The sequence below is a fragment of the Camelina sativa genome, chromosome 17 (genome assembly GCF_000633955.1).
Source record: "Camelina sativa cultivar DH55 chromosome 17, Cs, whole genome shotgun sequence".
NCBI lineage: Eukaryota > Viridiplantae > Streptophyta > Magnoliopsida > Brassicales > Brassicaceae > Camelina > Camelina sativa.
In genome coordinates, this window is record NC_025701.1 from 13,039,191 (window position 1) to 13,063,636 (window position 24,446).

General features: G+C 34.6%; 6 protein-coding genes across 9 annotated transcripts; all 6 read right to left on the minus strand.

Moving 5' to 3' along the window:
• On the minus strand, nucleotides 1,201-3,241 carry LOC104756975. The gene is made up of 2 exons (XM_010479647.2): nucleotides 1,842-3,241; nucleotides 1,201-1,695 (listed from the first exon to the last, which is right to left on the minus strand). Exons 1-2 carry the CDS (start codon nucleotides 2,944-2,946, stop codon nucleotides 1,649-1,651), a joined length of 1,152 nt encoding a protein of 383 aa, XP_010477949.1. The 5' UTR covers nucleotides 2,947-3,241; the 3' UTR covers nucleotides 1,201-1,648.
• LOC104756976 (RHOMBOID-like protein 10, chloroplastic) lies at nucleotides 6,222-8,262 on the minus strand. The gene is made up of 9 exons (XM_010479648.2): nucleotides 8,065-8,262; nucleotides 7,653-7,921; nucleotides 7,494-7,548; nucleotides 7,328-7,408; nucleotides 7,131-7,227; nucleotides 6,964-7,031; nucleotides 6,776-6,874; nucleotides 6,639-6,680; nucleotides 6,222-6,542 (listed from the first exon to the last, which is right to left on the minus strand). The coding sequence occupies exons 1-9, from the start codon at nucleotides 8,221-8,223 to the stop codon at nucleotides 6,387-6,389; spliced, it is 1,026 nt and encodes a 341-aa protein (XP_010477950.1). The 5' UTR covers nucleotides 8,224-8,262; the 3' UTR covers nucleotides 6,222-6,386.
• Nucleotides 9,875-12,806, minus strand: LOC104756977 (tubby-like F-box protein 10). The gene is made up of 5 exons (XM_010479649.2): nucleotides 12,491-12,806; nucleotides 11,343-11,809; nucleotides 11,152-11,239; nucleotides 10,933-11,065; nucleotides 9,875-10,819 (listed from the first exon to the last, which is right to left on the minus strand). Exons 2-5 carry the CDS (start codon nucleotides 11,706-11,708, stop codon nucleotides 10,057-10,059), a joined length of 1,350 nt encoding a protein of 449 aa, XP_010477951.1. The 5' UTR covers nucleotides 11,709-11,809; nucleotides 12,491-12,806; the 3' UTR covers nucleotides 9,875-10,056.
• LOC104756978 lies at nucleotides 14,367-15,932 on the minus strand. Its single transcript, XM_010479650.1, has 4 exons — nucleotides 15,678-15,932; nucleotides 15,541-15,594; nucleotides 15,317-15,327; nucleotides 14,367-14,759 (listed from the first exon to the last, which is right to left on the minus strand). Exons 1-4 carry the CDS (start codon nucleotides 15,841-15,843, stop codon nucleotides 14,472-14,474), a joined length of 519 nt encoding a protein of 172 aa, XP_010477952.1. The 5' UTR covers nucleotides 15,844-15,932; the 3' UTR covers nucleotides 14,367-14,471.
• LOC104756979 lies at nucleotides 19,854-20,569 on the minus strand. The gene is made up of 3 exons (XM_010479651.2): nucleotides 20,358-20,569; nucleotides 20,217-20,267; nucleotides 19,854-20,029 (listed from the first exon to the last, which is right to left on the minus strand). Exons 1-3 carry the CDS (start codon nucleotides 20,497-20,499, stop codon nucleotides 19,998-20,000), a joined length of 225 nt encoding a protein of 74 aa, XP_010477953.1. The 5' UTR covers nucleotides 20,500-20,569; the 3' UTR covers nucleotides 19,854-19,997.
• Nucleotides 21,119-24,214, minus strand: LOC104756980 (WAT1-related protein At1g25270-like). Of its 4 annotated transcripts, XM_010479653.2 has the most exons (8): nucleotides 24,010-24,214; nucleotides 23,426-23,690; nucleotides 23,165-23,227; nucleotides 22,764-22,880; nucleotides 22,258-22,516; nucleotides 21,803-21,961; nucleotides 21,546-21,697; nucleotides 21,119-21,463 (listed from the first exon to the last, which is right to left on the minus strand). In XM_010479653.2, the coding sequence occupies exons 2-8, from the start codon at nucleotides 23,587-23,589 to the stop codon at nucleotides 21,292-21,294; spliced, it is 1,086 nt and encodes a 361-aa protein (XP_010477955.1). In that variant the 5' UTR covers nucleotides 23,590-23,690; nucleotides 24,010-24,214; the 3' UTR covers nucleotides 21,119-21,291. The 4 variants fall into 4 exon arrangements, with proteins under 4 accessions (XP_010477955.1, XP_010477956.1, XP_010477954.1 ...); XM_010479654.2 differs by having other exon boundaries at nucleotides 21,119-21,457; nucleotides 23,426-24,214; XM_010479652.2 differs by having other exon boundaries at nucleotides 23,426-24,214.

Here is a 24,446-nt window from a genome sequence, read left to right on the forward strand (position 1 = left end):
ATCATCATGATCATGATCGTCATTAGCACCATACCATGCCTTAACATCACAAACCAGCATCCTCATCATCATATGTGACTACCAATTATCATATGGACCATCATCATCAGCTTGCTATCAATACCTCACCACCATAACTATCATCACTAATATTCACATATCATCTAAGTTGGCTTTTTAGAAGCATTTGCGACATCAAACATGAAAACTTCACTACTTCAGTAGTACGAATAAGTGCATTTTACAAAACGTAAATGAACAAAGGATCAAAATTTTCAAAATACATTCGATCTAATTTATTTACTAGTCTAATATCTAAAGTTCTTTGTTAAACATTTATTTATCTAAATGAAATTATTATAAAAGGATAAAATCCACACACAAAAAAAAAATCTAAAAATTCAAAGGATTCCGATTGATATTTATAACCGAAAATAAAGAAGATTTATATACACTCGTATGTATCATATATCACAAACACATAGGTATGGCGGCGAACCCATACTAAATATACAAGTAGCCCAGTATTATTCTAGGTTTTGATAATCACACATGGAAAGCTATCGAAATGGGAGCTGCTTATAAACTTTGTGTAGCGTAAGCTCACTTATTTCTCCCTATAACACATCAAATATATAATCGTAAGACCATTATTGTTATATAGCATGCATGTAAGTCCTCTTTGGCCCTTTAAGGAAGCAACGACAAGATCATTCATCGGTGAATGGGCCTGCCTCAAAAATAGCGGTATTTATTATACCCGTCACGAGAACAGTGATCAGTTTAAGTCTAGCAGTAGGACGCCGTCAGGTACGAAAAGAGTGCAATTCCCCGCTGGAAGATTAGCAGAGACACCGCATGAGAACCGTTCTTGAGAGTTTAAACACCATGTTAAATGTACCTTCCGCATCTGTTACTGTTTCAGCGATGTTGGTGCTTGAGTTACCACATCTTAAGAAAACGGGGGCTCCGAAGACTGGAGGAGCTTCAGGGTCTCCGGTAAGGTTACTCCGAAAATCTCGCCTTGGCCTATGCGGAGGCCACCGAGTGAAAGACCGTGTGAAGAAGAGACTTGAGTTCAAAGACCGCAAGACCATTATGTTCAGGCGTTTGCGGAGGAGTTGTGAGATGTGAGATGCCGGCGTGGGAGAGAAAATCACGAAGCGCAATGAACTCCCCACCATTGTCAGAAAACAGTGTGCTGATCTTTGTTTGAAACCGATTCTCTGTTAAGGCTTTGAAGCGAATGAAGGTTTCTTTGACATGAGACTTGAGTTTTAAGGGATAGAACCAAGTATAGCGGGTGAAATGGTCTACAATAATCAGATAGTGTTTGTAAGAGTCAACATACATAACTGGGGAAGTCCAAAGATCTGTAAAAAGAAATTGTAAAGGGCGAGAGGAAGAGATTGAGGATTGTGAAAAAGCAAGCTTATGACTTTTATTTGAAAGACAATCGATGCAAGACAATGGAGTTGAAAGAGAATCCGAAATAGGTAAAGAGAATTTAGATAAAATAGATTTGAGTATTGAAGAGGAGGGATGCCCTAGCCGTGAGTGCCAATCGGAGACCGAGGTTTTAACTGCCGGGGTTGCAAAATATGTTGCCGGATTGCCTGTGTAGATCGGCCACTCGTAGAGCTCCTCTTTAGTCCGTCCTTGGAGTAACCGGACCCCCGAGCTGAGATCCTTCACCTGAAAGGAAGCCGGAGAAAAATCCACAGAAACGTTATTATCGTTGCACAACCGATAAACAGATATCAAATTTTTGTTAATATCTGGAACATGGAGAACATTAGTAAGGGAGAGAGGACGGTTTAATGAGGGAAGAGAGGTGGAACCCGTATTGGCAATGGAGAGACCGGTTCCGTCACCATTGAGAACCTCCTCACCACCAGTGTATGGTTGGTGAAGGGAGAGGTTGGCTAGATCAGAAGTAATGTGGTGAGTCGCACCAGAGTCCATGATCCAAGGGTTGGAGCTGGAGGCATGAGCAATATTAGCACGAGGCACCCAAGCATTTGGTGGTGTTGGTAGGAGAGGACGTTGAGATTGGCTGGACTGAAACTGTGGACAGCGACGAGCAGAGTGTCCTTGGACGCCACAGATCTGACATTTCCCAAGATATGGTTTGGGAGAGCGAGTAGAGCCACCGGGTGACCAGGTAGAACCAGGTTGCTGAGAGCGAGAAGAGGAGGATTTGGAGAAAGACTTGTTGCGGTTGTTGGTGTAGTTCGCAGAGATAGGGAACGACGGTGAGGCTTTGGAAGCAGCAGCAAGAAGTTTGGCTTCATGATTGAGGAGTTTCTCGTGGAGTTCAGGAAGTGATGGTGGAGTGTCACGAGCTTCAGTCTGATCAACGATGGGTTTGTATTCTTCAGGGAGACCACCAAGAATGAAGTCAATCTGATTTTCATGGCCTTCGGGTTTACCCAGATGAGCAAGCTTGTCGAACGTGATAGTAAGGCCCTGAAAATACTCGTCAATGGTGCGAGTACCTTTCTTCCAGTTCTCCAGGTGGTGTTTGAGTTGTTTGACATGGCTTCGGCTTGGGTTAGCGTAGGTAGTAGCCAACGTAGCCCAGACCTCAGCAGTTGTGGAGGCGCGAGAGAGAAGTGGTTGAACAGAGATGGAGATGGCGTCGAGGAGACCGCTGTAGATCAGCTTGTCTTGACGTTTCCATATGGTGAAGGCGGGATTCGGAGACGTAACTCCAGCCGTGGTGATTGTGGGATCTGGTTTGGGAGTGGCAGAGTCGAGGAAGGGGACCAGATCATAGCCATCAAGAAGGGCGTGGACCTGACGGCTCCATATTAGGTAGTTGGTGGTGGTAAGCTTGGTTATGTTGGCCATATTGATGTTGAGAAGAGAAGAGGTGTGGAGAGGCACTGTTTCAGTGGTTGCAGCGACCTCTGGAGGTTGAGTGTTTGTGGCGGAAGAAGACATTTCCGGCGGTGAGGGAAGAAAGAAGAAGAGAAAAATTTAGGTAAGGAGCGAAATGCTCTGATACCATATAAAGAATAGAGAATGTTGTGTATTATTGAGATTGATAGAGTACAACATATATATAGAGATGAGACTTGGAGACTACGTCTATGACATAAATACAATATATACACTTGACATATATGTGGATATTCTCGATTCCTCTACAGCTATGGCCATGAGAAATATGGGGATGATAAAAACATTTGTTTGCGCCATTTTTTATTTTCCTTTTATAGAATGATTTTGGTTGTGTTGGGGCAAAGACGCCTATTTCGGAGAGGGTGTATTTATATGGTTGAAATGAATGATTTAGTCACATCTGATATGAATATTTTAAAGTATTTAATTTGTATTTTACGTGCACGAGAAATTTTGAGTTACTAAAAAGTGTTGATTGGATTAAAAAATCTCCAAGGAAAGTTAATTTGAAATACGGTACGTGTACATTTTTAGAAGAATTCTATCAATTTAACAAAACCGTAGTTAATATAAATTAATACGGTAGGGTACGATGTCTAGATTAAAAATCATGTGAAGTTTGTTTTTTTTTTGTTTGGAGAGTAAAATGCTAAAGTGAAGCTTATTTGTTAATATTTTTCGTCTTCAAAGTTTCGTTAGAACTTAGAACTAATCCATTATTTTTGTATGGACCTATGCTATGTCTAAAGCAAGCATTTACTGAAGTGATTTAGCATAAACCATTTGCCAATTCACCAATTAATCCTAAGCTGGCTCTTATGCGATTTTTGTAAGCAAAGACATCAAGCGCTCATTTCTCCACTGCCAAAGGAGCGAAATACGGGACTTGTCCATGAAGACCCTCCGACCGTCTCTTGTCGTGTTCTTAAACTTCCGTAGTGGTCCTAAAAGCCATGTCATTGCGGTTAAACCAATCAAGCTACCAATCTGAATTGAATTCACCAGAGATTTATGAGACAACCATTTGAGAAAATAGGACTATTATAGTAACTTTGATTACTTACATGCATGTCCCCAGTTTATCTATGCGTCTGGACACTAGACACATTGTCTGCATAGTTAAAGCTTATTAAAACTTAAGGGAAACTATACAATTGAAATAAAAATATGTTGTATTATGTACCATGGTTAGGGCCATCTCCATTATAGATGTTCATTGCCACCTCTCTGACCATCTGTTTAAGTCGTATAACAAATAATACAGCTACCGAGCCAATCTGTATGTGCGTAAAACTCACAAATAGAGATATTAAAATTGACAATGCAAACTTTAGTCTATATGTGCTACTACATACAACACAATTACAAACAAAGCAATGTTAAAATTAAACCAAAAATAAAATTTAAATGATCTTCAAATCGAAAATGCATATATACACTACCAAGCCTAATTAACATAAAGGTAATTTTTTTTGCCCCTAATATATTAAGTTTTTTCTTAAATATTTTCTTTATCTAAAATTAAACTGTTATATATAATAAAAAAAATTCAATAAAAGTTTATTAACAGAAAATTTTATTTCATTTAACGTAGGCGTACAAAATTTAAAATAAAATAGTTGTAGACGTATGTATCAAATATGGTTAGGTTAGCCACATGCGACCAGCCAACCCAAACTGAATACAAATTATTCAAGTACTATATAATTACAATTATATCATTATATATGTATAATCACACATGACGTCAACAAAGAGGGAGCTACTCATAAGCTTCGTGGAGCATCAGCCACTTCCTTCTCTCCGCAACATCTCAATGTACGTAAAACATAATTAGAACCGTTATTATTCAGCATGCACGAAAGTCTTCCTTGCATCATCACCGACTGGTAAATGGGCTGGCTTTGAAAACAGCAGTATTTAGGGAACTAGCCAGGATGACGTTCACCAAACTAAATGTGGCATTGAGGGCGCCATCCGGTACGACAAGATTGCAATTTCCTGCGGGAAGATTAACTCCGAGACCGCATAAACTAGGGTCGAACAAAGCATTGTTTAAAATGTTGAACACGATGGTAAATGCACCGGCCGGATTGGTCACTGCTTGACCGAGACTAGTGGTTGAGCCGGCACATGTTAAGTAAACAGTGGCATTCGAGATCGCTGGGGCTCTAGGATCTCCGACAGGTGAACAATACACGACACCTTCAATTATGATACGGGTTATGTTGATGCCAGGGAGTGAGATTTGGCCGTGGGAAGGAGATGGGAGTGAAGCCAGATGATAAGTATGAAGATGAGACCACCTTTTAATTTGACCATTTGTTTTTAACTCTAATATGATTTGTTTTAAGAATGGTTTTTGATGTGTGTGGCTACGAACTGAAGAAGCATATGGAAAGGGGTATTTATATGGGAAGAATGAATGATTTACGTATGCCGTATACGTATTGTTACGGAGGGGTTTCTACTCTCTCAGTTGTGTATTGGTTGTAGTTGTAGATGACTGTTAGGTCTTTCTTTTCGAGTCATCCTTGCGCAGGGGCCAAGGGGCAAGGGCGATGAATGTTAGGTAACATATGATATGAATATTATAATTAAATGTATGTGGTTTTACGTGCACGAGATAATTTTAAGTTACCAAAAGTGTTAGACTGCATTAAAAATCTCCAAGAAAAATGAACTAGACATATATGTTCTCTTTAGAAGAGTTTCTATCACATCAGCAAAATCGTAGTTAATGTGTTATGTACAAGTGGAAGAAATGAGAAAAGATGACGAGGATCATGTTTACTGTACGAGCCTCAAGAGGACGAGGATCTTTATTTTATTTCCTTATTTTATAAGGGGGTGAATAGGTGAACCCAAGTATTGTTCTTAAAATTAATAATAGCATTTGATTATGTATGAAATTAATAATATTATACAAATACATATAAATCTCAAAGAAAAAAAAAAATCAATATATAATGTGGGTACCTACGGATAACCCAAAATTTAATGGATTTTTTTTGGGTTTAGCCATTAGAGCTCAAAACCCATAAGATTTTTTAAAATTGGGGTTTTTACTGACAGGTCCGTTTATTTTGGGTTCGGGTCGGACTGGACCATTTTACTCCTAACAACATCCCTACTAGTATCTAACTATTTATAACTCTAAGACTGGTATTCTTCGTTAAATAATAATTATAACTTTAAGATGTTAATTAGATAAAATAATCATGTCAATGAGAAAAGATGTTGTGTTACGCTTGTTTTGGTTGCCATCGGAGTCAAAACTTTCGTAAGAACTAATCAATTATTTGACTGCAAGGTGTGCCGTAAGCTCGGACTCGTAATTAGTTCATCATGCTAGAGGATCTTTCCGGTCCACAGTATTCTTTTACAATACAAATACGTCATACCAAGAATCAAATAATTCAATCCATCCTTATATTCACTAGGCACTGAAAAAATGTTCAGCTTCCTTTAATCTTCAATCAAAGCCGTCCTCGCCGTTCGTTTTTCCACCGCAAAAGAAGCGGAATAGGAGCGCTGTCCATGAAGACTCTCCGGCCGTCTCTTGTGGTGTATTCATACTTCCACTGTGGTCCTAGAAGCCAAGCCATTGCGGCTCCACCAAGTAAACCACCAATCTGAATTCGTGAGAGATATTATTATCAGACCACTGTCATTGATCCAAGAAAAATCAAAATGTTTTATACATTTGAAGGCATAATTGGGTTACTTACATGCCCCCAGTTATCTATGCGTCTGGACATTAGACCCATTGTCTGCATAATGATCAAAGCTTGTTAGAATCGAAGAGATATTATACGAGTTTATAATTCTATTGTAGCAGTTTTGTTTCTTTTAGTTTACTACTTACCATGTTTAGAGCAATAACTTGAGCTATCTGCATTAGATCTTCATTCCCACCTCCGACCATCTGTTTGTGTCTTATAACAAAAACAGCTACCGAGCCAACCTACCAGGATAACAGGACATTCATTTAACAAAACTTCATCTGTATGAGAGAAGTCTGAAACAAAGACTTAAGGTTTTTAGGGGACTTACCAATCCGAAAATTGCACCCGAAGCACCAACTGATGGCGCTTTGTTGAACCAATAGCTCATTGCAGAACCTAGAACTCTTAAGATGGGTTCTGTGAGTCAGGAAACTCGAAACAAAGAAACATACTCATCCACATCAAAGAAAGTCTCTGAGACAGGACATTAATTACTTGCAATCGCAGATGTCAAGTAAACGGAAAGAAATCTCTTTGGGCCACCTAAACTCTCAGCAGTCGGTCCAATAGAATTCAAAGAATAGCAATTTATCTAAAAACCAAGAGGAAACAAACAGTTTAGCCATACATACATACAGAAAGCAGCACTGATAAGAAATAACAAATACTGAATGATTGGTTTAGAAACAGACCATGAGATGCATAGGATTCCCATGAAGAACGGAAGCTGTAGCCAGTCTCCATAGCTGACCTCTTTCGATTAAACTGTTTATCTGCATCAATCCACATATATCAATTTGCAGCAATAAGAAAACAAACAGTCTTACATTTTTAATCAAGTCTCTGTATATGTTTTACCTTGGCTCCCCATGTAAGCACTCTCCCATCTGATGCAACTTGTGCAATATACATTCTAGCATCACAAAATGAAATCCATAATAAGCCTTATGTAGCTCATAACCTGATCAAAAAGCATTCCTCTAATTGCAACAACATTATCAAAGCAAAAGATATTACATTACGTTGATGGCAAGGAGGACATTGGTCCATCGCCGTCCGTTAACTGTGTTTCTCTTAGATATCTCCTTATGGTTCGATGATCCTTCCTCACCTCCTCCTCCTCTAGGGTTATTAATCCTACTCTCTCCACCATTAAAGAAACATACAAACGATGAAGACGGTGACAATTTAACTCTAGACTTGAGAAAATTTGCTCCATTGAATACAATCACTCTTTGGTATCTTGCAAACTCCATCCTCGCAGCTTCAGAAAGAAGCTGCAGTTTCTGTAGAATCAAACAGAATGAGATTTTAACCTTCAAAGCTTGTGCAATTTCACAATCTCCATAAAAATCAAAAGCATCAGAGGAGGAAATTTTAACATAGAGAGCTACAAATTAGTCTCGAATTGGGGAGAGGGACGGCGAACCTGAAAGGAAGAGCGAAGATGGGAGCTAAGGCGGAGGTGACGGGTAACATGGTGGCAGGCGTGTAGGGATACGACGGTTGCGAGACCTCGAAACGCCGTAGATCCAGATTCCGGTGGCCAGAGGTTATGGTGAGATAATGACTGTGATGATGATACCATCTCCTCCTCCTCCTCCTCCTCCTTCACGTTTCTCTGACAATTTTCAACTACGGGACCTTTGATTTTACACCTTTTTTTGCTTCTTGCATTGGTTTACGGTTTACCTGTACCGAACCCAATTCCAATTCGAATTATATAAAAACCGAACCGTTTAACTGAAATTGACCTAATGATTAATATTTTTAATCAGTTATATATATTAAGGATTTGTAAAAGGAAATATGCACTAGATACCACACAAATCAAAAGTAATTAAGAAATTACTATAGGACCCACAGTCTACTCTCTCTCCTCATATACAATTACTTTTATACCCATTACATATATTACATGTTATTTGTTTAAATATCATGTCATTTTTATTTTTTGAACGAAATTATATATCGGTTTGGATTCATAAATAAAATGATTAGGGTTTAAATTTTACAATTGGAACGAAATTATTTGTCAGTTTGGGTTCACAAATGAGATGGTTAGGGTTTAGATTTTACAATTAGAACGAAATTATATGTCGATTTGGGTTCACAAATAATATGGTTAGGGTTTAGATTTTACAATTAGAACAAAATTATATGTCGGTTTGGGTTCACAAATGAGATGGTTAGGGTTTAGATTTTACAATTAGAACGAAACTATATGTCGGTTTGAATTCACAAATGAAATGGTTAGGGTTTAGATTTTCTAATTAGAACGAAATTATATGTCGGTTTGGGTTCACATATTGGGTTCACATATTATATGTCGGTTTGGGTTCACATATGAGTTGATTACGGTTTAGATTTTACAATTAAAACGAGATTATTTGTCGGTTTGGGTTTACAATTAAACGCTATTTAGTTCAATATAACATGTAAAATATAAATATTACATGCTATTTTAAAAAATCACACCAAATCTTTCCCTCTTTCTATCTAACAAAAAATAAAAAAAGGGTGATTGTGTCTTTTTACTCCTAAAAAAACGTGGGGCCTATGGTATTTTCCTATAAAAAAATGTTGTTGTGGTATTTTCTTAATTTTACTCCATATTTATGCTATCTACTAATATTACCCTTTGTAAAATTAGTTTATAAATAGTTGATTATTATTTATTCTTTTACACCATGAATAAAAACTTAAAAAAATAGAATAATTATTTTGTCTATATACAAATGTGTAGTTAGGCTTTAGTATTTGCTTTATTTTTAGTAAAATTAGGTGAAATGGAACTTTTGGATCAAATCAAATCATATAAACGGTCTTAAGGAAAACAACAAAATATTATATACTAAGGTCAACAAAAACATGTTAATTGGATAAGTATTAACTACTAAAAGATTGTAGAAAAGGACAACTCTGTTATTTTCATTCATGCTTTCCCTAAAGAATAACTAAAATATTCATAAATGTGGACTTTATTTCCCCTATTCTTTTTGTGGACTTTGAACCATGAATCGTTACTCTTTTCTTCACTTTTTTTTCTGCATTTTGTTCCATTGTGTTGGTTTGCTAATGTTATCATAGTTTAGTTGAATTTCTCGTTCAAGATTTTGGGACTTCGGTTAGAACTTTCACATGCTGTGTTCTTTCTTGTTTTCATCGTACACATTTCGTTTGTTGTCTTAACGTGGGTTCTTGGAAGCAAGTAATGTGTAAGCTTAGTAAAAGACTACTACTCATTAAAATGTTCAATTGGTTTAGAATAAAGAAGAGGGTTAATAGTAGACGTCTGACTCTCACAGTAGTAGTAACTGAGTATTGGAGACATTTTGATTTGCCCAAAAAAAAACCAAAAGCATATAAAGATAAAAGAGAGACAAGGGATTAGCATGAATGATGATGAGTGGTTTTCCTTCTATTCACAAGCGAGCTTGGTGTCAAAGCTGCTTAAGCAAATCGCAAACGCCTGAAACGCCGATAACGGATACCTATAATCCATTGTGAACATATCTTTACCCACTTTACCAAACTGGAGAATCACCTTGTCTTGCTCCGGGTGAGCAGGCTGTGCAGCCGCTGCTGCTGCTCCTGCGCCTGTTCCTTGAGGCTGCTGCGGCTGCCTTGCTGCTACAAGCTGGAAATTTTTAACCGATGCAACTGTCACTCGTCCCCGGAAATTCAAACACCAGCATTGCAACTGCTCGTGCCACCTCGGCTGCTTGTTCTTTAATACCAACGGTCTGAAACTCGCTTCTTCTTCGCTGTTGTTGTCGTCGCAGGATATTCCTATTTCCGAGAATCTTGAACTGTTGAAATCAAGGGAGCGGTGGTCGAGTGATGATTTGGAGAAGGAGATGTTACTGCGGAATGAGTCGTCTAGAGAGTATGGAGCCGGGATGAGTTTATCTGGTTGGTTAGGGACCGAACCGCCTGGTTCGAGGGATGAGATTGGGATGGAGTTCATGATGCAGTGCATCCGCCGTGGTCCCCGTGTGCCTAACACGTTGAGCTCGTATGTGATTTGAGCAATGTTGTAGCTTCCGGATGGGACTTTAGGAGATACTCTTCTGGAGTGAAATCTGCTCCGGCTTGTTCTATCAGTGATTAAGGCACTCGAAGATGTGTTTGGTGGTGGTTGTGTGTCGTACACCAAGAACTTTGTCCCAAGAAAGTTTGATCTGAGAGAGAAAGAAACCTCAATGACCTTTTTGAGTAGATGGGAGTCACTAAAGCTACCAATCTATTCAGTTTTTGTATTGAGCAGTAAGAGATTCAAGGACTGATAACGAACCTGAGTTTTCCTAGGTAGGAGTTGCTGGATCTTGAAATGTTATCAGCATCCATGGAGATAATGTACTCGGTCCGAGTAGTTCTACGAGTTCTTTTAGCCGAAAGAAGAAACTTCCCATTCTCCACTAGTAGAGCTGAAAAAAAACATAATTCAATTTGTGTTTAGCCACAAACTAAGTGAATCAAGAAAACAAACAAATCAAGTTTGAACAAAGCTTACCGGGACTTAAACAAAGAAAAAGATGAAATGTTAGCTTTGATTTATCCCTTTTAATGAAACACTGAATCATTGCGTCACGCGGCCCTGGCTGAAAGTTTTTGACAACACAAAACAAATAAGCTTCTCCATCAGTAGTTTGAACCAAACAACATCAAATTAGCAAAACTCGTAAGGAGAGAAAAAAACCAAACCTGTTTGAGGGAAACTGGGAAAGTGAGTTTTCCACAGATTTCAGGACATAAAACAATCTCTTGGCACATAGCTCTCCAAGACCGACAAACCGAAGCACAAGCCACGACATGTTTTCTTGCAGGCCAATTACTCTCACTCTCCTCTAATCTTTTGATCACATCAAAGAGAAGCTCTGGAGGAAGATTAGCCCATCTGCTTGTCTGAACTATCACAGGAGACAAGAGATCACGAGAAGACGAATACTCACGGAACGAAGAGCCCTGAGATTTCCCTTTATGAAGACTAGATAGCCTGAAATCGAAACTCCTCCTTGACAAGCTCCCAAACCCATCTCTCAAATCTTGAACAATGCTCCTAAACGACATTTCTCTTTCTTTTTTCTTTTTCTTCTCAACAACAAGAACAAACCAGAAATGCCCAATTCCAATAAAGAGCTACACACTGGGATAGGAGAGGACTCCACTCACTGTCCATTATCATAAGCCACCCATAAGAAAGAAGAGAAAAGTCATTCAGGTTAGCAATTCTGAGTCATCATCATCTACTTAAGAAGTAAGAAATAAAAGAAAAAGGAGCCAACAAAGAAAAAAAGGTAAAGTGGAGCCTAAAAGAGAAAGAAGCTTGGCTAAAGCTTAGGAAAGAAAAGAAAAAGATATACAATACAAGCATCGCATGCCCAATAAAGAAACTAGCTCACGTCCCCAATATAGCTTTTCTTAGGGACTATAATTAACCAAAGAGAATCTGATGATAAATAATTCACTGCCCACAAAATTGAGATCATAGGATGCAAAATCAGGACTCAAAATTTGCTACTGAAGCAAAAAGATCAGATATTTTTAACTGGGAAATGTCAGCTAATACTCTTACTTAAACAGGAAATAACAGAGCCGTATCGTATTTGTAACATGAAAAAAATCAAGAGCATTAAACAGTTTCAACAAAAATCAGGTCATCAAATTCAAACCGAATCTTTTACGAAAAAGGAAACTTACTCATCTGATTTACTACCACTTGTGTTGTAAAGTCAAAATCTTGAATTTTTTTTTTTTTGTTATCACAAAAGATTCAAGAACAAGAACAACAAGAACCTGGGATTTTGGATAACACAAAAGATCAAATACAGAAGGAGAAAGGGGTTATTAACCTTTCAGACAAGATGATGAAAACCCCAGAATCTTCTCTTTTTAACTGAAGGCTTCTCTTTCCGACCAAATCCAGAAGCTCAGCAAAAAAGCAACAAAACGTACAGAATCTGAGGGGTCTTTCTGCTTACAAGAAAAAAAACTCAAGAATCCTCCGGAAATTACGGATAAACAGAAGAATTAAAGACAAGATCACAGAGATTTAAGCAGATCTATAAGAGCTCCTCCTTAAATCTAAAAACAAAAGAACCCATAAAGTCAAAGAAGAACAACAACAAAAACCAGAAAAAAGATAAAGTCGTCTTCTCCTTTTTTTTTTTTTTTTNGTACAGAATCTGAGGGGTCTTCTGCTTACAACAAAAAAACTCACGAATCCTCCGGAAATTATGGATAAACAGAAGAATTAAGGACAAGATCACAGAGATTTGAGCAGATCTATAAGAGCTCCTCAAATCTAAAAACAAAAGAACCCATAAAGTCAAAGAAGAACAACAAAAACCAGAAAAAGATAAAGTCGTCTTCTCCTTTTTTTTTTTTCTCTGCTTTTGTTTTTTTTTGTTTCCAGTAGTACTCAGCAGCAGGAGCTTTTCTTGATTTTATACTTTAATAGTTTCATTCACGAGACAGCAAGAAAATACTAATTAAGAAGTAAATATTATATAAATAAAATCTAGGGGACTGTACAAATCAAAATGCCTTATTTCTTTCTTCTTTCTCTAATTCTCTTCCTTGTTGGATTTTTTCTATCGAACTTTTATGACAATTTTTTTTTAAGTTACTATAAATTTGTATACGGAAGAGAGAGAGAGAGAGAGAGAGAGAGAGAGAGAGAGAGAGAGAGAGAGAGAGAATGAATTTGTAATAAGTGGACATTGTGAAGCATTATTGTCCACGAGGCCGCATGACCTACGCCTCGCATCAAGCGAAGACCCAACCATAGTTTTGACTTTAACACAAAACCAAAATAAATAAATTAAAAAGTTTTAAAAACCTTTTTAACCAATTTGTTATACACTGATAGAGAGATTTTTTACACCGTTGAACTTGGAGTCTTATCACTGAATAATAATAATAATAATAATAATAATAATACAAATCATTTCGATATTGATTTATACTGCATGTTTCATCACATCAATTCTTTTTCATAAGTCAAATTTTGTTAGTTATAAACTAGTACTGTATATCATAAAATTTAATTAAATGTTGGAGATCTCTCAAGAAAGGATACAGTGAAATCGTATCATAAAAATACCTAACCCCATTTAATCCTTAGTATGTTATTAATTATGAACTTTTAGAAGAAAAAAAAATCAAAACGATTTAAGATACTTTATTAAATACTTTTCGGGAAAAGTTTAGCTGAGATCTTAAAAGGTTTAAGTTAAAACTATATTTTGGGAAAACGTTATTTATTAATGTAAGTATAGAATTTTGGATTTTTAACACTCTCACAGAATTTCTCAAATTTGAATCTTGAACAAGTTTATGCATATGGTTTATTAATATTAGATCATTTTGTGATTAACAGTTTACAGAATTTCATATACCGTGGTTTACAAACACTTCTTACCAAATCTCACTACAAGAAAATTGGGTTTTAATAGCATCTGAATAACGCTATCTATCAATACCATAGCGTTTTAACAAACGCTATATCTGCGCCCGTCATTATAGGTCAGACACTTTATATAACGTTTTTTTGTTCTGCTATCGTATTCACGGCTACCATAGCGTTTGTGCGTCTGCAATTAAATATTCTATAACAGCGTTTTCAAATTGTTGTTTTAGATATTAATATAGCATTTATATACATGTAATTGTTTACATTTATTTTTTTATTATATTATTTTTTTTAATTGATAAAAATTTTGATTTGTTTAATAGAAATTTAAAATATCCAATAAGATTGAATGTTACAAAGCCACAAACATTCTAAAGATACAAGTTCATAGTACTACATAAAATTCAAATGTGTCAGCCTCAAATGAATATAATCTTGTCATTAGGCCAAGCCACAGTGGTTCCGACTGCATCAGCTATGAATTCAACCTCAGAGTTTGCTCTCCATACTCTAGCACCATCAACCTTTGAAACCTCTACCCATACCTTGCTAGCATTGGGACCTAAAGGGACGAAATGAACCTTCTCTGCTGGATCAGTTGAGGATACACGACCGGTTGCAACTCTCTGCCCAAAGTTATCAATATCCAACAGAATACACTTCTGTTTGGCACATTTGCTGCTACTACCAGTGCTGGGACTAGCACTCTATAACCAAAAATTATAACACATCATCAGATCAACAATTGCAATCAAAGTTTCAACCAAAAATTATAGATCTATAGTTCTTTACGGGATGTTATATTCTGATGATTTAGGTCGAACAAGATTGGATCTGTGACCAAGCCTTCATGCCTCACTATAGCCAATTTCAGATAGAGTAAATCTTTCGGGTACGTACGTTACGTATGTAAAAGTCAAGAAGTCCAAGTGGTGGAGAATATATATATATATAAGTCATCGTGCTCTCTATATACTACTTGTTTAAGTGTGTGTGCAAACCAGTTTTACTAATAGAGAATCCGGGTTCGAAAAGGTTCTTATCATTTTTGTAATGCTACCAATGCAAATTTGTATTATGTAGAAACTCTCTTTTAATAATATAGATTCTTTTTTATGAAACTATATATATTCCAATATTATATATTTGCGCATACAGCATATTAGTATCTTGCCGTACTTGTTTTTGTTGGCTACAACATAATTTATATGAATATGATATGGGTCTTTAGTGAATATAAAGTTTAAGCACGAGTCTCTCTTGCCTTTTCAGCTCCTGCAATTACAAAGTACATCAGCATGATCAGTTCCAACTCCCCTTTTGGTTTCATAGAGTTACAAAACCATCTCATCGTCCCATACAACTTATGCATGATCCGATTCTAGTAGACGAACATGGTATTCAGTTTGATCCATACGAAATTTTAGATACCGGTCCGGTAGAATCAGGTTTCATTAATTATCCTAATAGACGATTTAATATTTTTACCTGTACCGCCACACCGAACGTAGCATTTGTGATGGCATCGGATCAGCTTTTTATCTGAAAAAAGAGAGAATAATAAAACGGATATATACATGGAAGCTGAGGATAAACTAAGTAAGATCGAAGAGAGTACTACTCACTGTCAGGATTGACGCAGCCGGTGGTGCAAGCGTCGTAGCAGTTTTCTGCGCCTAACTTTCTATATAGTCCCGGGCCTAATTTAGCCTCCGCCACCATATCCATGTTGGAAAACAATGCCACCAGAATTAGAAGAGCAGCCACTATCGTCACTTGCTTCTTCATCATTCTCTCTCTCTCGATCTTTTCTCTTTTTTCTTTCCCTTAGGTCTTCTTTGTTTTCGTTTTTTCCTTCTCCCTCTCTTCGAAGGCCATCTGTTTGTGGGTTTATAAAAGATCTAAGGAAAAAGGCAATGTTGCCATGTTTGACCGCTTGTCCATAGGTACACGCGTCATGATTTATCTCCCTACGTTTCCTATCCTTTTTAAATATCCAACCCTGTTTAATTGGATCTAAGTGTGAAGACCTACAAACAATAGATCACCGACGTATAAGATATACAAATTCGTTCAGAGATAGACAGGCAAATCCTATATGTATAAGAAAAATAACCTTAATCAAATGCTTAAGTCTTTATTGCATAAGTCGCGTAATACTTGTCATTGCTTCCAACTTGTTTTTTACTAACCTAGCTAGTATATTATAGTGTTGCTTAGTTATTGCAACAAAAGCATACAAACACAGTCTAGCTTAACTTCAGTCTCGGAAATTTATCGTGTTCCACGTACTATTTGAAAATCCTTTAATACAGGTAAAACAATTCTAGCTAGGCCTTTTTGTTGGAATGATAAAATAAGTTTGAGAATGGGCCATGCATGCCAACGAGTATGTATTGCTTGATCTACCAAGATCTGGATCTAACGACGAAGACAAGACGTATGAATTAGCAACCTAGGAGACTTTTCTTTTTCCAATATCCTAACGAATGGATTTTTGATGTGAAAAAAGACTCTGTGAATTAGCCGGTTTCAGTTAGACCGGCGGTTCTCAAGACAATTTAAATCTAATACAAACCGGTATTATAGTATTTATCAAATCATTGTAGCTGTTATTATTGGAAACTAGATTAGGCCCGCGTATTAATTAAGATATAAGAAAAATATGTGAAATTTTAAGTTATATTCAAAATATTTATTTTATTTTATTTTTTTAAAAACCGGATTTAGAGTTCACACACTCCATTTTGCAATACAATTTATTTGTATATTACAAAATAAGAAAATTAGATTTTAATTTTATGCACTCAATCCCAGTGAGTAACATTTATAATTTTCATATCAAAAAAATGTGCATTGTATCAAATTTAAGTCTTACTTAATATTTTTTTTAAACTAAAAATTAATAAAACATAATTCTCAAAGAAAAAAACTGAAATCTAACTTTATCTCATATTTGAAAAAGTTAAAATATCTTAAATATATTTGTTTCATATTTTGTAATCTCATACGTAATAGTTTTACTACTTGTCCAACTAATTTTGAATAAAATTATACTAATATTATCATAAATTAATCAAAAATTCAAAGACGTTATTATGAGAAAAATTATTTGTTTATGTAAAATTGAGTAACTACAATCCTTTTTCTTTTAGGATTAATAATTGACAGTATAATTTATTTAATTATGGTATTATAGTAAGTAATTGTATAATTTTCTTAATTCTTTTTCTTATAGAATTAGTAATATATGAACTATCTTTTATATTTATTAATTTATTTAAAATTTTAATTTCTTATAATTTACAAATATGTTAAATAATGTTTTTGTATAACACTTGACAAAATCTTTAATTGTTAAAATTGACACGTGTCGCGATCACATGAGTTACTAATTTTGAAAATCAAGGTTTATATAATAACATAATATTGAATACGCTGTCAAAATTATTCACCGATTGAAAAACTTAAGAAAATTACAATAATTTCTTATTTTGATTATCTTATTTTTCTTATATTATGTTAATCACTAATTTTAACACTTTTTCAGCATCACTAATTTCAACACATTAAACCTTTTTATACTTTAATCACTTTTCTGTCTAAATTTCTTTTATATGATTATAATAAATAATAATTGCATATAAATTGCAAATATTTTCCTTATTAATTGCACATATTTTCCTATTGAAATTACTAATTTAATATATAACTTTCCTATTAGAATAAGTGATATAATAGATTACTTTTGATTTTATATACCTTTTAAAAATATTAATTGTAATCCTTTTATTTTTAGGATTTTTTTAATTTTCCAAATAAGTAATAATTATTAAATGAAATTTTTTTGAAGTTAAAATATTATCGATATACTTGACACATGTCGCGACTATATAAATTACTAAATTTGAGAACCCAACTTTATATAATAAAATATTCCTACGATTTATCTTTGTAAGAAAAAACTGAAGAAACTTTTTTACCAAAATCCTTCCACAATTTTTCCTTTCATATTCCTTTTAATTTTCTGCAAAATTTCTTACGACAAAATTATTTGTTGTGAATTTTAATTAAATTTTATGAATTGAAAATGTCTTGAACTTTAATGAATTTATGCAATTTAATTATATTTTTTAATTATTAATTTTAGTTTGTCAAAAATCTGTTAGCAATATTTGTCAGAAATTCATTGCCAATTTTTTGAACATGATTACCCACATAATGTAGTTATAGTGTGTGGAAGAAAATCCATGACTACAAATATTGCTGATTTATGTACCATGCACCAAACTTATTTGAATCAAATTAAACATCTAAAGTTAAAATAATAAGTAAGTTAATTTATTTTGATGAATATATAAATTAAGTTGTTATGTTGAATATGCTAACTTGTCTCTGTACAGGCCATTATAGAACGGGTTTTCAACCTCGATAACAAATTAAGTGCAATAATTTAAGGCAACTCGATGTTGTTGGAGCTCTGGCCTATTGGTGAATAAATATTGGCCAGATTCAAAAAACTTTATATCATAATATTATCAATGAGAAAAAATAAAAGGGAACTATACAAAAACTGTTGAACTACATTCAAAAAACTTTATATCATAATATTATCAATGAGAAAAAATAGAAGGGAACGGGTATCGGGCTTATTGGTGAATAAATATTGGCATCACTTTTCATAATATTGTTTCATACCCACTTTTTTGGTGAAGGAAACTCAAACTAGCATCACTTGGTGAAGAAATATATATTGAAGAAATATATATTGAATAAACATTGATGGCTGTTAAATACCAATTTATGTTTTGACACGTTATCTTATATCCAAGTAAATTTTGAATTCTAAATTTCACATCGATTTAATTAATTTCAAAGATAATTTTGCCTAACAATCTATTTTTTGTTTAGTTGTCAGTTTTACCATAAAAAATAAGAGGCTTTCTTATACATCTTCAAATGGGACACAAATCACTAGTACGTATATACATAAAAACAAATTAAGTCCCAACATTTATTTTCAAGCTATCAATATTTAAAAATAAAACTAATTTATATTAGTATTTTCAATATGACATATTGAATACTTTATGTGTAACTGTTTGTCTTTTAAAATCATAAAATTACTGACAACGAATATTCTACTATATTAATTGAGAAGTACAAATATAAAACTAACTTTAAAATGTGTAAAAAATTACATTCAAGTGCCATTAGAAAAATTTAATTAAAATTAATTAATTAATTGAATATAATTAATTAAAAACAAAAATAGTGGACACATCAAATAAAATAAATTGTAGAATAATAAAAAAAATCTATTCGAATTAAAACTAATTTGTACTTTAAAAAAGTATATATTAACAGCTAAGATTTTTAAAATCTAATCGAATAAAATCTACAACTACAAATTTTATCAAAAAAAATTTCCATGTTAAAATTTTATCAAAAATCTAATCGATAATCAAAGGACGTTAATACAATAAAAAATTTATTGATAAAATATAATAAAAAATACAAATTTTTATTGTCAATTAATTTATATCTTTTTACTTACTTCACAAATACAACTATAGAAAAGATTGTGTTTAATTGACAAAGGTTTAAACAATCTTATTCATTACTCCATGACAGGTTTTCGATAAACATTTTTAAAATACAAAAATTATAATATAAACAAAAGGAATTTTTAATCACAAACCATTATCAATAACATAATAACAAAATAAATTATTTTAAATTTTTATAAAAAAAATTGAATTCGCAGAAAACCGCGGATTAGTACCTAGTTTAATTTACTATAGAAAATAATTTTTTATCAAATTAAAATAGTGAGTCACTAATATAAATCTAGTTACAGAATATGTTTTACAGAGATACGTTTATATAGAAAGATATTACAACATAATTTAATTTATTGGGATCATAGTAAAAATAAAAGAGTTTCAAACACCAGTCTCTCTTGCCCTGACAGCATCTGCAATTACAAAGTACATCAACATCAGTTCCAAGTCCACTCTTGGTTTTTCAATTCAGATACAAGTCAGAAACTCCGATCTCTTGTTACAGGCAAAATATTCTATAACCTCAACCGACAGGTTAATCAGGGGTTGCTACAAATTAGACAGACCGGTCCGGTACAGATCCGGTTTTCATAATTATACCTGGGCCACAACGGATGGAGCACTTGCGATCGCACCGGGACGTCTTTCTCGCTGAAGAAAAGAGAAGATCGACTAGGAATTATACAAATGGATAGAGAAACCTTTTTGGGGTCAATTAATAATAAAGAAGAGAGTACTCACGGTCACGTTGGACGCATGCGGTAGAGCAACCGTCGTAGCAGTCTCCGGGGCCTAATTGAGCCTCAGCAACCATATCCAAGTTGGAAGATAAAGCCATCAGAATCATAAGAGCCGCCACTATTGTCACTTGCTTCTTCATCATTCTCTTTTCTTCTTCTTAGATCTTCTTTGTTTTTGTTTTTTTCCTTCTCTCTTCTAAAGTGATATTTTGTGGGTATTTAAAGAAATGTCCCCGTTGCCAGGTTTGACCGATAGTGCATGTTCACGTGTCATGATTCCTCTCCTAACGTTATCTATCCCTTTTATTTTACTTCAAAAATTGTCTACTGCTGTTTCATTTCTTCGACGGTAGACTAAATAAATTTTCTTTTGGCAACAACGGTGGACTAATTAATAAAGTCATGTTCATGCACTTAGTTTTTTTTTTCTTTGTGAAACTTAATTACATAATTTACAGTATATCAACGTGAAAATCTACAGTATACATAACACGAAAACACATATAAATTCATTAATCATTTGATAGTTACTTCGCACATGCAAAAACATATGATGTTTGCTTTGAGTTCCAGCCTCGAGCCGAAGAAAATAGTAACTAATCACTTCAAAAACATAAAATTTGATATGTAATCTTGTGGAGGATTAGTTGTCATAATTTCTTACGACTAGTCTACGACTTAGATAATGAAACAAACTAGAAATAGAACATAGCATTTTAGAGGTAATAACTATGGATGGATAATGATGCATAGCATTTTAGAAATAGAACATAGCATTTCATTGTGTTATAATACCGAAGTCATTCTGAAATTTGAGAGATACTACAAAGGCTAATTAAACACCAATTCAGGCAATCATATGGATGGATATTCACATATCGATCCTACTTTCTATGGACTCAAATTATATATGATGCTGTAACCATATGGTGGATTCAGGGGACATCTCTATTTATAGCTGGGAGATTGACAAGGTCCATTTCTTTGATATTCTTATTTGTTACAATATGGTCCGATTTCGTAGAGCCATTCTTCTTTTCCTGCGCTTTACACCATACCACTAGGTATACTCCTCCCACCATTATCATGGCACCGATTATACTGTAACTTTCGCAAAACGAAAAGAAAAATATTGAATAAGAGATTCACACAAAATAGTTTAGTCGATACAGGATCGGGTTTGATATACCTTCCCAAATGCAGCGTTTCCTCTAAAGCAAATGATCCGATCAGGGCTACGATCACCAACCTTATAGGGCTAAACACCGTAACAAATAATGGTCCTTTTGTTGCGATGCACCATGCAACCAGAGGCACGACCATTCCGGAAACCACGATTCCCTACACATAAACGGACATTAAAGATAAAAACGTGTAACACAATATCTACATACGCAATTAGGCGCATCTCTAACCGATCCTTTATCATATGTTAGATTGTTTTACCGAATAAAGTGTAGCTAAGAGGGTAATGTTCCATCCTAATCGCCATTGCTTCCAGTCACAATCCGAACAGAGAGCAGCAATCACACACACCAAACTTCCCACCGCATTCATCAGACCTGTGTTCCAGTAAAGCCCTCCAAGTTCCTTGCCTATTTTTGCCTATAAACATTTGGCGTTGTCTAGCAACTTATTATCAATGCTCAAAACTTTTTTTATACTAACTCAATTTATTATTCGACTATTTCTTCTACATTACACTACACTTATCAATTTATTTCTCAATTCTTCTTAGCAAAAATTACATCTTATCAAGGCCCAGACATATGTAACGATATAATAGCTCTTTTTTCTTTTATGTCAATTATATTCTAGTTTTATACAATGTTTTATTTGAATAATAGTGTGTAAACAAGTTTTTTTTTTTTTTGGTAGTAGTATATAGTTGTAGCACTTGCCTGCAATAGTAACCAAAGTGAGGTGGAAACGTTACTGCCAAGAACCATAAGAACCCCTGGGATTGATACGTGGTGGTTCGTAGTGGCTTGGCCATATGATTGACCAGCACTCGAGCTTTTGAGTAAGTTAACGTGTGTTGACCAGATATGAATCTCGACACCTTTATAGAATATAAACACGAGGACTCCACCGGCACCAAGCAACGTCCCCACCAGCTTAGCCCTCCCTTCGTTCGATCTCAGCCGTAGAGTCTCCATCCTGTTGGCTCAATGACAAATCGAACGGATGTTAAATAAGAATATAGCCTTTAAGTTCTCATCAGCTGGAAAATATTCAAATTTTAACAAATGGAACAAGTGTGCAGATTAGTTAAAGCATTGATAATATTCTTCGGTTTTTGAAAGATATTAAAATTTGATGATTATGTCTTCAAAAATTTGTTAAAATTAAGGGAATAGTAGATTGTACTACAAAAATTGATGAATTAAAGTTGTATGTGTCTAACCTAAATACCAAACCCAATACCAAGGTGATCAATGGGGCAATTATGCTGGTCGCAGCTGAAAATGTCGCTGATGTGCGAACCAGACCCGGCAAATAGAGAATATTTGGTATCGCCGCTCTGTAAAGTAGTCAATAACCTGAAACTATTATATAATCACCATGCAAAAATAATTCTATGGGAGCTCTAGGTTCAAATGAATGATTCTCTAGTTGCAATTTAGCAAGCCTAACATTCATTAATCATTAATATATACACACATCAACACTGTTTTGTCTATGGAATTTGATATATATATATATATATATATATTTTTTTTTTTTTTCTCGCCATATATAGATAAATGAATAAAAATCCCAAAATCTCAGCTAAAAATTGAATAATTAGTACTAGTTTATGAGTACCCAAGCAACCCCGAAAGAGATGCTAGTAAGAGCAGCCTCCATGTAAATTCTGGCCGCTTCTTCCTGATCAAGTGGAATCCAAAATAAAACACTATAATTAAAAAAATGGGTAATATTAAGTAAGGTCCTTTGAAGATATGTTTTTTGTACTTGTCCTAATATGTTAAATCTGACGTTTCGCATAGTAGTAAGCTTTATATGATTAAAAATGCACATAATCAAATAACAATAAAAAATGTAAAATACATAATAATAGCAAACCTTTGGAAGATAAGGGCGAGGGGAAACATGAAAAGAGTAGCGAAGGAGAGACGATAAGCCACAAGGATTTTGAGGTTCGTACCATCATGGGCCGTTATCTTAAACAAGATGAACATCCCTGCGAACATAAACTGAACCGCCACCATTGAAATTACACCCTTCATTTCTCTAGCTGTTTCGCCCCACAGTTTCTGGTTTTTACTTTCAGACACACTCTAACCATATACTATCCAGTGCTCCTGAGCTCATGATCAGCCTTATTTATCTAGCCAAGGTGTTTTCGTATTTAGTCCTACCTCTATACCTTTTTCATTGTGCTCCACTTCAGTTGTAGAGACCGTGAACAATTTAAGTGATATTAAAAAATGTGAGATTCAATTGCATGTTTATGGAAACTTGTGACTTAATAAGCAAAGTTCTAAACGATCGCGCGAACCTTCTTATTAAATGTGTATTAAAAAAAAAAAAAAAAAGAGATTATGTGTTGAAATGTATATTCATTATCAAAGGGACAACAGAGTACAAAGTGAAGACGTAATGCAAAAAAAACAAGAAGAAACTATTTATTATCGTTCGAGTACTACCTCCACAAGCTATCAAGAGCGTTTCACCAGTAACGATTAACGAATCTTCTTTCTTTTTTCTTTTTGCAAAAAGCATCTTATTAAAAAAGGAGTAGAAATATATTGGACATGTACATCGATACTCGATGCCGAACATTCTTGTACGCTGGTATAATGCGTTTTACTATTTGAGCCAAAATCACAATGCAGCAACTTGTTCGGTGCTAGTAACTTTTAATTAATACTACACATGTGAATTTAAACAAGATGTAAATAAAAGTAACATATTAGGTTGACGTTGACACGTGCTAAGCATGCTTTGTGGCTTCCCCACGATTGCTTTGCCACATATAAGAACTCCAGAAGAGAGTTAAAGGCTCCTAACTCATTATTGTCAGTAAGCAACGTGCGTACGTAAAAGCTATACACTTGGTAAAAATCCAAATTTGGAAGTTTTG